At 39.2% G+C, this 13,371-nt stretch overlaps 1 protein-coding gene across 1 annotated transcript; it reads left to right on the top strand.

The window, feature by feature from the left end:
• Positions 1 to 5,091: 5,091 nt before the first annotated feature.
• Positions 5,092 to 5,613, top strand: LOC140967818 (uncharacterized). The gene has a single exon (XM_073428589.1). The coding sequence runs from the start codon at positions 5,092 to 5,094 to the stop codon at positions 5,611 to 5,613; it is 522 nt and encodes a 173-aa protein (XP_073284690.1).
• The last annotated feature ends 7,758 nt before the right edge of the window (positions 5,614 to 13,371 follow it).

Genomic DNA, 13,371 nt, shown 5'->3' on the forward strand with positions numbered 1-13,371 from the left:
TCAGGGATCAAGCAAGAGGATGGCTCCAATCGCTTCTCTTGGGAAGTATCACGACATGGCAGGAGCTGGCGACGAAATTTCTGGCAAAATACTTTCCCCCTGCAAAGTCTGCACAGTTGAAGATTGAGATTAACACGTTCAGGCAGACTGATTTTGAGCAATTGTATGAGGCATGGGAAAGATACAAGGAACTGTTGAGAAAGTGCCCGAACCATGGCTTCGAAGACTGGGTGCAGATTGAATTATTCTACAATGGTCTAAATGAGCAAACAAGAGGAACAGTGGACGCAGCGGCTGGTGGCACAATCTTTGCCAAATCTCCTGAGCAAGTTTATGACTTGCTTGAGCAGATGACTATAAACAGCTACCAGTGGCCATCCGAGAGGTCAGGAGTAAAGAGGACAGCGGAGGTTTATGCTGTGGATCCTATTACATCACTCACTGCTCAGGTATCTGCACTGACCACTCAAATAGCAGCTATGAATAAAATGAGCACATTAGAGACTGAGAATCTATCGCTTGTTGCTGAAGAACCATCTTTACCTGAAGAAGCTCAGTATGTCAACAACAGAAAATTCTGGTGGATTCGGAGGATATCGAGGTAACCCTCCTCCTAATACTTATCATCAAGGATTGAGGAATCATAAAAATTTTTCTTATGCAAATAATAAAAATGTGTTGAATCCTCCACCGAGATTCAATACATCAAAGGAGGAAGGAAAACCTTCATTTGAGGATTTGGTAAGAACGTTTGTTGCCGAGTCTGGTAAGAGAATGGAAAGGACTGAGTCTCGTCTTGAAAACATGGAGACTCACATGGGAAATATGGATGCCAGAATGAAATCTTTGGAAACGCAAATTGGGCAGTTGGCCAACGCTTTGAGAGATCAGAACAGGGGTCAATTTCCCAGTAACACCGAAGTAAATCCAAAAGAGCAGTGCAAGGCAGCCACGTTAAGGAGTGGAAAAGAGTTAGAGGTGCAAAGTTCCAAGGAGAGAATGGACAAGGAGAAGACAGTTGATGTAGAAGAGGAAACTGAGGGATCCAAAGCTTAAGTTGAAGTTGAACAACCTCCAGTATTTAAACCAACTCTTCCATATCCGCAGAGGTTCAAAAAGAAGAAATTGGATGATCAGTTTGCAAAATTTTTGGAGATCTTTAAAAAGATACACATCAACATACCATTTGCTGATGCTTTGGAGCAAATGTCGAATTATGCAAATTTTATTAAAGATGTCATGTCTAAGAAGAGGAAGCTGAAGGATTTTGAGACTGTGAAATTGACTGAAGAATGTAGCGCCATCCTGCAAGAGAAATTACCACAGAAATTAAAAGATTCAGGGAGTTTTAATATTCTTTGCTTTATTGGTGGTTCTAAATGTAGTAAAGCTTTGTGTGATTTGGGAGCAAGTATTAATTTGATGCCATTTTCTATTTACAGGAATTGGAGCTTGGAGAGGTTAAACCAACTACTCTCACCTTACAACTTGCAGACAGAAGTCTCACGTATCCACGTGGGATAGTCGAGGATGTACTGGTAAAAGTAGATAAATTTATTTTTCCTGCTGATTTTGCAATTTTAGATATGGAGAAAGATCATGATGCTCCATTAATCTTTGGAAGACCGTTTCTGGAAACTGGAAAGGCATTGACAGATGTGCATAAGGGTGAACTCACCTTGAGAGTTGGTGGAGAAGCAGTCATTTTTAACATATATCACACCATGAAGGGATCGAATGAGGTAAGCACTTGTAAAAGTATTGATATTATAGACTTATGTATGTCTTTTGAATGTGCAGGGACTAGGGATCCATTGGAGAGCTGTTTGATAAGTGCTGCAGGAACTGTTGATGAAGACAATTGGGAGGTGAAAGAGCAACTGGTGGCTCTTGAGGCATTGCAGAAATAAAAGAGAAAAGATGCACCGCTTGAAGAGTTGAATGAGAAAATTGAGGTACAACCACTTTCCCCTGATTTGAAGGAGTTGTCAAGTCACCTTTGCTATGCATTTTTAGGTGAAAATTCGACATATCCGGTAATCATATCTTCCTCTCTTACTTGTACTGAAAAAGGTAAATTATTGAGAGTATTGAGGAAATTTAAAAATGCTTTATGATGGTCGATTTCTGATATTAGAAGAATTAGCCCCACTATATGCATGCATAAAATTTTGATGGAAGAGTCGTATACTCCTTATGTGGATCACCAGAGAAGGTTGAACCCAGCAATGAAAGAGGTTGTGAAAAACGAGATACTGAAATTACTGAATGCTGGTGTAATTTATGCTATTTCTGACAGTAGTTGGGTATCTCCTGTGCAAGTTGTACCAAAAAAGGGTGGAATAACTGTGGTTAAAAATGAAAATGTTGAACTAATATCTACTCGTACTGTTACTGGCTGGCGAGTATGTATTGATTATCGAAAGTTAAACAATGCCACACGTAAAGATCATTTTCCTCTGCCTTTTATTGATCAAATGCTTGATAGACTTGCTGGTTACTGTCATTACTGTTTTTAGATGGTTATTCAGGTTATAGCCAAATTGCTATAGCACCAGAAGATCAGGAGAAGACTACTTTCACGTGTCCCTATGGCACGTTTGCTTTTAGGAGAATGCCGTTTGGGCTATGCAATGCACCTGCCACTTTACAGAGGTGCGTGATGGCCATATTTGCAGATATGGTGGAGGAAATGATGGAAGTCTTCATGGATGACTTTTCGGTATTTGGCTCGTCGTTTGATCATTGTTTACATAACCTATCCCTTGTTTTGCAGAGATGTCAGGATAAGAACTTAGTTCTTAATTGGGAGAAGTGTCACTTTATGGTCCAAGAGGGTATTGTTCTTGGACATAAAGTGTCTTATAAGGGATTAGAAGTGGACCGAGATAAAGTCGTTGCAATCGAAAAACTCCCCCCACCAAGGAACATCGAGGGAATAAGGAGCTTTCTAGGACATGAGGGGTTTTATCGTAGATTTATTAAGGATTTCTCTAAGATCACTAAATCCCTCTGTAATTTTCTAGAAAAAGATTCTGATTTTATATTTGATGATAATTGTTTGCAGGCATTCGAGAAGATTAAAATGGCGTTGGTGACTGCACCGATCATGATAGTGCCGGACTGGAAGGAGCCCTTTGAGCTAATGTGTGATGCAAGTGATTATGCAGTGGGCGCTGTCTTAGGCCAAAGAAGGGAGAAGATGTTTAGGGCGATTTATTACGCAAGCCGCACGATAGATGCTGCACAACAAAATTACACTACGACCGAGAAGGAGATGCTTGCAGTAGTATTTGCCTTCGACAAATTCAGACCTTATTTGATTGGCACAAAGGTAATCGTTTTCACTGACCATGCAGCTATTCGCTACCTATTCGCCAAGAAGGAAGAAAAACCACGCTTGATAAGGTGGATTATGCTATTACAAGAATTTGATTTTGAGGTCAAGGATAAAAAGGGTAGTGAGAATCAAGTAGCTGACCACTTGTCGAGGCTTGAGCTGGAGAATTAGAAAGAAGAGGGAACTATACAAGAAACATTACCTGATGAGCAACTCTTTGAGGTAAACACGGTAATTCCTTGGTTTGCTGATATTGCAAATTTTCTGTCTTGTGGTACCCTTCCTCCAGATTTGAGCTATCATCAGAAGAAGAAGTTCGTCCATGATATCAAGTTTTATTATTGGGATGATCCATTTGTATATAAGAGGTGTGCTGACCAAGTGATTAGGAGATGCGTGGAGGGTATCGAAGCACATCAAATTCTGGAGAAATACCATTCTTCACCCTATGGTGGACATTTTGGAGCATCACGAACGACAGCTAAGGTATTGCAATCTGGTTTTTATTGGCCTAGTTTGTTTAAAGATAGCTATACCTTAGTAAAATCATGTGATAGATGCCAGAGGTTAGGAAACATATGTAGGCGTCACGAATTACCACTGACAAATGTTTTGGAAGTGGAACTTTTTGACGTTTGGGGTATAGACTTCATGGGACCCTTTCCCCCTTCTTTTGGTAATTCTTATATTTTATTAGCTGTGGATTATGTTTCGAAATGGGTGGAAGCAATAGCCACCAATACTAATGACGCTCGTGTTGTAGCTAAATTCGTGCACAAGAACATATTCACAAGGTTTGGAACACCGAGAGCCATCATAAGTGACGAAGGTACGCATTTTTGCAATAGGATTTTCAACTCACTTTTGGCTAAATACAGTGTGAACACTACAAGAAAAAACCAATACAACAACACACTTTTAACATACGGTTTTCGCTAAAACCGTTGTTAAAAGGCAAAAACCGTTGTTAAAAGTGTGTTTTTTAAGAAAAAGACAACGGTTAATAAAAAACCGTTGTCTTTTGGGGGCAAACCACAACGGTTTTTATAAATCGTTGTCTTTTGAGTGCAAAAAACAACGGTTTTTAGGGTCAAAGACAACGGTTTTATAAAACGTTGTCTTTGAGCGTTTTTTAGGGTGAATTGCGACGGTTAAAGTAAAACCGTCGCCATTTTCAAAAAAATTCCACCCCGCCTATATTTCCCTCCATTTTCTTCCACCACTCTCTATAAATACATGCAAATTCGCTCCAATTTCTTCCACTTCACTTTACAACAATTAAAATTTTTCTCACTTGCACGATTTTACAACTTCACAACACTTACAATTTTTATCTCTTACACGATTTTACCACTTCACAACACTTAAAATTTTTATCTCTTACACGATTGTACCAATTCACAACACAGATTTATTAATAAATCGTCGCTAATTAGCGACGATTTATTTATGTATTCCGTCGCAAATATCATTTGCGATGGTTTTGAACAACCGTCGCAAATGTAGCTACGACAATGGTTAAAAACCGTTGTCTTTGAGCGAAACATTTAACAACACTGGCTTTAACAACAGTTTTAAAAGGGATACGACAACGGATTTTATCCGTTGTCGTATGGCATTTTCCTTGTAGTGGAAGCACAAAGTGGCACTAGCATATCATCCTCAGTCGAATGGACAAGCTGAAATATCCAACCGGGAGATTAAACAAATAATGAAAAAGACTGTCAATACCAACCTTCCAGGATTTGGCCATGAAGTTGGATGATGCGTTATGGGTTTATCGGACTGCATTTAAGACGCCTATTGGGATGTCTACCTATAGGCTAGTATTTGGGAAAGCATGCCACTTGCCGCTAGAATTGGAGCACCGAGCATTTTGGGCAGTAAAGAAGTTAAACTTTGATTTAAAAGCTTCTGGCGATGTCCGAAAACTGCAGTTAAATGAGATGGATGAATTTCGAAACGAAGCATATGAGAATGCCAAGATCTACAAAGAACAAACCAAGAAGTGGCATGATAAGATCATTGTGCAAAGAAAATTTGAACCGGGACAACATGTGCTGCTTTATAATTCTCGTCTCAAACTATTTCCAGGAAAGTTAAAATCAAGGTGGTCAGGGCCGTTTACAGTGGAGGCAGTACAACTATATGGAGCAATCGAACTCAAATGCAATGATGGTAGAACGTTTAAGGTGAATGGTCAGCGAGTGAAACACTATTTTGGAGATGAAGTGCGGAACATGGACAATATCTCACTGGCCGAATCTATCTGAAGCAGAACTGAGTCGGGCTGACGACGCTAAACCAAGCGCTGTGTGGGAGGCAACCCACAATTATTTTTAGCATTCGTTCTACTCTTTTATTTCAAATTTTTTATTTTATTTATTTTCATTTCTCTATTCAAGTATTAATTTGAATTGATTTAATTTTTGCAGGTGAGGTTTAAAATAAAAAAAAAGGGACAGACGCATGCGCGCCACCGCGCGAGTTCACGCGCAGCAGCACGCTTAGATCCAGAGGCAAGACCAGAGGAGCGCGCGCGACAGCTCCACATCACGCGCGTCAGCGAGCGCTCAATCATAGTGCGAGGACAGAGGTTCGCGCGCGGCCGCACCACTTCACGCGCATCCGCGCGTGCACATATATTGAAGATCAACAGAACCTTGCGCGCGACCGCGCGCGCCGCGTACAACCCCACCTTTAAAAACCCTACCTCCCGATTTTTACCCTAAAATTTTTTTTCCCTACCATAACCAGCCGCCTCCTCCATCACTCTCCTCTCCACAATCCTCTCATTCACAAATCCATCACCTATCCTCGCCAAAATTTCTCCATAACTCCTTCAATCCACCTCCTCCCTCAACAAATACTCACTCCACCACCACAAGTCACCCCACAAACAGCCGCCGCCGCCGCCGCTTGAAAGTATTTTTTTCACTCAAGGTTACCATTTCTTCTACATTGTTATTGTTTGGGAATAATTTTTCAGAATTCAAGCAATTGTTGGTGGCATTGTGCTCTATATTTGTTGATTATAAGTGTGGATATTGTTGATAATTATGCCGCCTAGAAAGAGATCGAAGGATGTGGCTTCCTCGTCTCGTTTCTACGATGCTCATAAATTTTGGAACGAGGAAGAATTCAGAGTTTACGAAAGCACCCTGTCTAGGTCAATTATTAAAGAAAGAGGGATAGATATGACCTACCTTAACTGTGACGTAATTGAGGAAGTTGTGCAAAGAGGGTAGGTAGATATAGCCCAGTCACCGCCAGATGCAGTTATATCTATAGTCCGGGAATTTTATGCTAATCTGAGAATCAAACACGAGGACTACGAAGTTTTGGTACGAGGGCAACTGGTCTATTTCGATTCGGCAACAATTAATGCTATCTATAATCTGCCGAGTTTTGAAAATGACGAGTATACTGCTTTGATTACTGGCACTGTGGATTACGATGCGATTATCAGGAACTTATGCATCGAGGGTGCAGAGTGGCGTTTGAATCAAGGCTCCCCAGTCACTCTGAAGAAGTCTGACTTACGCCGTGACCCACAAAATTGGGCATCTTTCATTCTATCACGAATCATGCCCTCATCACATCAAACAGAAATTACAAAGGATAAAGTGGCGTTGATTTACGCCATAGTGACTGTGAAGATCGTGGATCTTGGGAAGCTCATTCACAGTTTTATCATGCGTGCTGGTACGGGACTCATGACCGTCAGCCTCCCTTGTCCACATACTATCACTGCACTATGTCTTTATGACGGTGTGCAATGGGGCGCAAACGAACAGGTTTTGAAAGCCAAGGGCCCAATCACGGTATACGAAGCACACCGTTTGCGTTTTGGAAGCGAGGTAGAACGACAAGAGGCTAGGGTAGATTACAATCAGAGGGCCAGAGCATGCCATCCACCGCCACCACCATCGATCCCTTGAGCTAGTTTGCGAGACAGGATGTTCCAAATGGAACATGATATGCGGGCTCAACGCCAAGAGCTGGCCGAACACCGACACACTACTAGTACCTTCATGTCTTATATGATGGATTTCACATCAGTGCTCGCCCAGCGTTTCCCACCTACTGGCCACCATAGTACCCACCACCAGATCTATCACCGCCGCAGCCCATGGACGACGATGATGAAGATGCTGCGAACGATGATTCGAGCCCCGAGTTCTGACACTCGTGCACGAGGTATGTGTTGTCGTGTTCTTTATTTCTATACATTGAGGACAATGCATACTTTAAGTTTGGGGGGGTGAATTTGCTTGCTTGTTAGAATTTCTCTTCTATTCTTATTTACTTTTTGCATTCTAGTTTTGTTAAGAAGAGTCATGGATAAGTAAAATGTGTGGCCGATGATGAAAAGTGAATTGCGGTCCTGAAGTATATATATGTGTGTTCATGATAACTTAGGAGTCACAATTATTCTGCACTGTCGTGTTTGTTGATACTATCGTTGCTTAGAGACAAGTTGCATGCCTGTGATGCTAAATAGACTATGGAGATCTGATTCTTGGTAATTCTTGCATGACATTGATTGACACTTTTGCAATCATAGAAATGAGCTAAGCAAATTTTTCACAATATCCTTGGGCCTGTGTTCTTTGTTTACTGTCAATTGTAGCCCTTTGAGCTTGAAGTTAATTGAGATGCTTAATTTTTCTTCGTGCACCTATTTCATATATAATTTTGATTGAAAATTGCATGTGACTGGTTTGTATGAGTTGACTAATGGATTGACGGTAATCTAGAACTTGTTTGAGCACTTTTCGAGGCGAAATATGGATAATATGTGACATAGGAATGATTTAGGCGATCTTTGAAACCGTTGAGCCTTCGAACCTACCAAATGAACATGAAATATCCCTAGTGTCCCATTTTGAGCCTACTAAAAAAATCAAGTGGTGTATGTCAATGACATACAATTAGCCCCCACTTGTATCTATTCTACATCCCACAACAACTACCTACTGAAGCTTATACACTTATTGTCCTACCTAATTTTGAGAGAAATAAGTTCATGGGTGTTGTAATGATTCAAATGCTCATTGAAAAGAAAAAGAAAAAAATTAAATGTGTATAAAGGAGTTGGCAAAGAAAAGAGGAAGAAAAACAATGAAAAGAACGAATCAAAAGTGGTGAAAAAAGAAAACATTTGGGAAATGAAGGATATGAATGAGAAGAAAACAATAAGTGGATGGCGAATGAAAAGAGAATGAAAGTGAGTGAAATTCAGAAAGTTCAATTATTTCTCTCAAATTTTGATCTCCATACCTTTATTGTAGCCGTGAGCCGTGGCCTAACGTTACAAGCCTACAAGACCTATTAACCTTGTCACATTTATCCAATATATTAGTGGAGAAAAGTTGTTCAAGTCAAGCCTATGGATACCTGAGAAATATGGTTAACGAGTATGAACTTTAATCACTTGCTTGCAAGCATCTCATTGTGTGATTTCATCTTTGGCATACTTGTATTGACTATTTTTCGACCATCTTGGGAAGGAAAAGACAAGAGAAACGGAGCGCATACACGAGACGAAGATTCAGAGTGCGAAGAACAATCACAAATACGAAGAACGACAGATCTGGGGACAGAAACGACACTTCGGATTTGTTATCTTTTCCTTCGCTTCTTTCTTTCATTGTGTAGTGATGTCTAGAACTAGAAATATGTCTTGTTTTCGCTTGGATTTCGTGATGAACTAAATTTCCAGCCTAGAGGATGACGTAGCTGTGTCTATACGATGATTTGACGTGGATATTTTGATAATTGAAGTCCGTTTTGTTTAATTGTGTTCTCTACATTTATTTAACTGCAATTTACTGGCCATAAATTGCGTGTTGTCTGATTAATTCTACAACTCGGGAGAGGAATTAGGATTATAGATCATTAGAGACACATCGGTGAATATTTATATCGTTCGGAAGGCGTATAACTTTAGCGAGGCTTAGGTAAGAACATTGTTTGCATTTATTTATCAAACTTAGATTTTTATTAGGAATAATTGAATCGAAGTTTGATTGATACAATTTATTCGTCACTTGGGACAGGGGGAATAAAATACGTAAGTGTTCTTAGCCATTGAATAACCGGAATTCATGAAGTTATATCCAACCACGAAGAATTATCGTAGAAACATAGTGAAATCACTCCTCTAGATATTTTCTATCATTGATATTTCTCCATTCGGTAATTCGATTGATTACTTATTCACAATTGAATTGTTTTAAACAAACCAATCTGGTTATTGAATTTTCTAGATAAAGTCTTGACTATTTTAATTACGAGCATTGATATATATTTTATTTACACTCCTCGTGGGATCGACACTTGCACTCAAAAATATATTTTACTATAACTTGACGTCGTGCGCTTGCGTGCAATTAAGAAAACACGCAACAGCGCCGCCGCGCGCGCACAGAAGAACATGAAGTCCCGAGAGGCACGCGCGGCAGCGCCATTTCTCGCGCAACCGTGCACGCGCAGACTCGAGCCATAAAGCAGAAGCTCGCGCGCAACCGCGTGAGACCATGCGCCACCATGTGCGCCGCGTTCCAGGAAGTTACAAAAGCGTGATTCTTAGGTCAGAAGCAGAAGAAGAGCCGCCGGGAGAGAAATTGACACGAGGGATCGCAGCGCATACACGAGACGAAGATTCAGAGTGCGAAGAACAGTAAAAAATACGAAGAACAAAGGATCTGGGGACGGAGATGACACTTCGGATTTGTTATCTTTTCCTTCGTTTCTTTATTTCTTTGTGTAGCGATGTCTAGAAATACGAATATGTCTAGTTTTCTCTTGGATTTCGTGATGAACTAAATTTTCTAGTCTAGAGAATGACGTAGCCTTGTTGATACGATGATTTGATGCAGTGGTTTATTTGATTGAATTCCGCTCTTGTTTAATTGTGTTCTCTGTATTTATTTCACTACAATTTACTGGCCATAAATTTTGTGTTGTCTGATTAATTCTACAACTCGGGAGAGGGATTAGGATTATAGATCATTATAGACACATCGTTGAATGTTTATAGCGTTCGGAAGGCGTATAACTTTAGCGAGGCTTAGGTAAGAACATCGTTTGCATTTACCAATTAAACTTAGATTTTATTAGGAATAATTGAATCGAAGTTTGATTGATACAGTTATTCGTCACTTGGGAAAGGGAGAATAAAATAATTTAAGTGTTCTTGGCCATTAAATAATTGGAATTCATGAATATAAATTAAACCGGGAATAATTATCGTGGAAACTTGGTGAAATCATTTCTTTAGATATTTTCTCTCATTGCTATTCCTCAATTCGGTGATTAGATTAATTATTTGTTTACAGTTAATTCGTTCAAACAAACCAATCTGGCTATTGATTTTTCTAGATAAAGTCTTGAATATTTTAATTACAAGCATTGATATATATTTTATTTACACTCCTCGTGGAATCGACATTTGTACTTAAAAATTCCTTTTACTATAACTTAACGTCGTGCGCTTGCGAGAATTCAAGAAAACACGCAACAATTTCCTATTCAATTGAACACGCCTCTCGTGCTATGCCAAATTAATTATACTCAGTGAAGTAATTAAATTTCTTTAATTATTTATCAAAGGTGAATCGCATATCGTTCTATGAAATCCCCTAGTTTTCACCCTATCGAACTATGACTATCGGCGCATATTCAATTTCATATGTCTATGTAAATTGTAAATCCACGGACTATACTACTCGTTCTTATCACGGGCTATTCTCTCGAACTCACTCGCAATATAAAATTTGTTATTAAAGTTAGCTACGCTTTAACAACACGATAACACAATAGCATAATCAAAAATAAACCAAAAATCGAAATATGAATTAACTAAATCGGTTTTGGGGTAGGATTCCCTTAAATCCCAACAAATATTGTAAGTTAGCTACTCGAATTCATAGTAAAAATAAACACAACAATGTTTAAATGATAAAAACTAGATTAGAAATACTATTCGTGGCGAAAGTTCGAGGAACAGTGCTCGGAAATCTTCAAATCTTCTATCCAAGCCTTTGCTCCGAGCTTTTCTTCTGCTCTCTAAGCTCATTGCTTCTGAATAATGTCTGAATGCTCTAAATCCTCCCAAAATCCCATCCATATCAGCCTTCTTCAGACAATTAGAGAAGAAATCACGAGCAATCTTTCCAAAATTAGGTGGTTCTCGGGCGGTCAAGTCTTACCGCTCGAGCGCCACACTCTCTATAAATTTTCTCGTGAAGTGCGACACTCACGCTCGGGCGGTAAGATTCTACCGCCCTAGCGCCGAGTCTTCTGTAATTTAACTCTTCGGAAGGCACATCTCGTGCCCAAACGGTAAGATTCTACTGCCCGGGCGGCAACTCTTCTGTAAATTTGATCTTGTGATCAGTACTCGCGCTCGAGCGGTAAGATTCTACCGCTCGGGCGCAAGCTCCTCTGTCTTTTTCTTGCGGCCTTCACACTTCTGTCCCGATTTAGACCCTTCGATCACTTTACCTGCAGATTCATCACGTACTAGTGAGACGCTATCATATGCATAGGCTAATTGTAAAACGATCAAAATGTAATGAAATGTACGTATGCACAATGCAAACACACACAAAACTAATGCAATAAAACACGTAAAAATGACACCTATCAACCCCCTCATACTGACCTTTTGCTTGTCCTCAAGCAAAACACGTCATGACCACACCCAAGACAACAAAACAAAACATAAAGTAACATTAATAAAACAACGCAACCGATGGCAAAACAGCAAACTGACATTTCATGCCTCAGCGAGTTTGTGAATCACATCCAATTAGTCAAATCACAGAATTATTTAACACCCATTTCAAAACACCACAAAAAAATTTTGATTTTGCCAGAAAGTGTGGTCGCGAGTGTGTGCTGTGGGTTTTACTAGCTTGTGCTTCAGATAGTTTCATTCGCAAATCATGTGGGTCAGCGAATCAACAATTCCTCGTACAAAGAAAAGCAAACACGATTAAATATGAATCGCATTCTCAATTCAATAACAAACAAGGATCGATGTTGTTTCGATCTTTTAAAACAAGTATGAATTTGTGATATTCACCTCTAAGCTATAAAACTTAGCAACAAATAATCACGACTGAAACAATTGAAGAATCAGACGAACCTTCAAAGAACTTGTCCTTGACAGATGATGCAATCATAATAGGTCAAGCCCCAAGAGAAGCATGGGATCCTTTAGAGTTGCCGGCGAGACCAATCACGAGGGGACGTATGAACAGATTCAATGAAACATTGCATAGATTCATAAGCAAATGAGAAGAGCTTGAAAGCAATGTTCCAAGCCTCGAAGGAGTCATGATGCATTAGAGTGAGCTTGAAGGCCATTTGGATGCTATTAAGCGTGGAGCAAGATGGATGGAGTGATGATGGACCAGCGCCACAGCGCCCAAGATCAAGCGCTACAACGCTAGTCAAGATAGACTAGCGCCTAGGCGCTTGGAACACGGAAAAACTCAATTTTTACCTTATTTTATGCATTAGATAATTTAGGAAGTTATCTTTTCATATCTTTTGATTTGATATGTATATTTGGACAAATTTTTAACATTTGTTTAAGATTATTGAACATTAGAATGAATTATTCTTGAGTTTAATCATATGGATTGACTTTTCTCTCGAACTTTCAAAGCTTGGCTTTGTATAGTAGGGGGTGTTCATCTGTCGATTCGGTTATGTTTTCGGTTTTTTATTTCGGTTTTTTCGATTTTCGATTTTAGAAATATATAATCCGATATCCGAACAATTTTCCTTCGGTTCGGTTTTCTACCAAAACGGTTCGGTTATTTCGATCGGTTATTTCGATTTTAATATAATTATTTAAATTAATAATATAAATATATTGTAAAATATAATATGTTAACTTTTTACATGTTTTCTTAGTGAAATATTTAAATATAATGTCTAAATTAATTAAACAAACAACAATCATCTAAAAATTATTCAAAATAGTTTTTCGTTCACTAAATATCATATCAATA

This window comes from Primulina huaijiensis, unplaced genomic scaffold, assembly GCF_012295235.1.
Source record: "Primulina huaijiensis isolate GDHJ02 unplaced genomic scaffold, ASM1229523v2 scaffold28303, whole genome shotgun sequence".
Classification (NCBI taxonomy): domain Eukaryota; kingdom Viridiplantae; phylum Streptophyta; class Magnoliopsida; order Lamiales; family Gesneriaceae; genus Primulina; species Primulina huaijiensis.

Coding starts and splice junctions, on each gene's coding strand:
- LOC140967818 (XM_073428589.1), top strand. CDS start 5,092: ATGAAGTTGGATGATGCGTTATGGGTTTATCGGACTGCATTTAAGACG.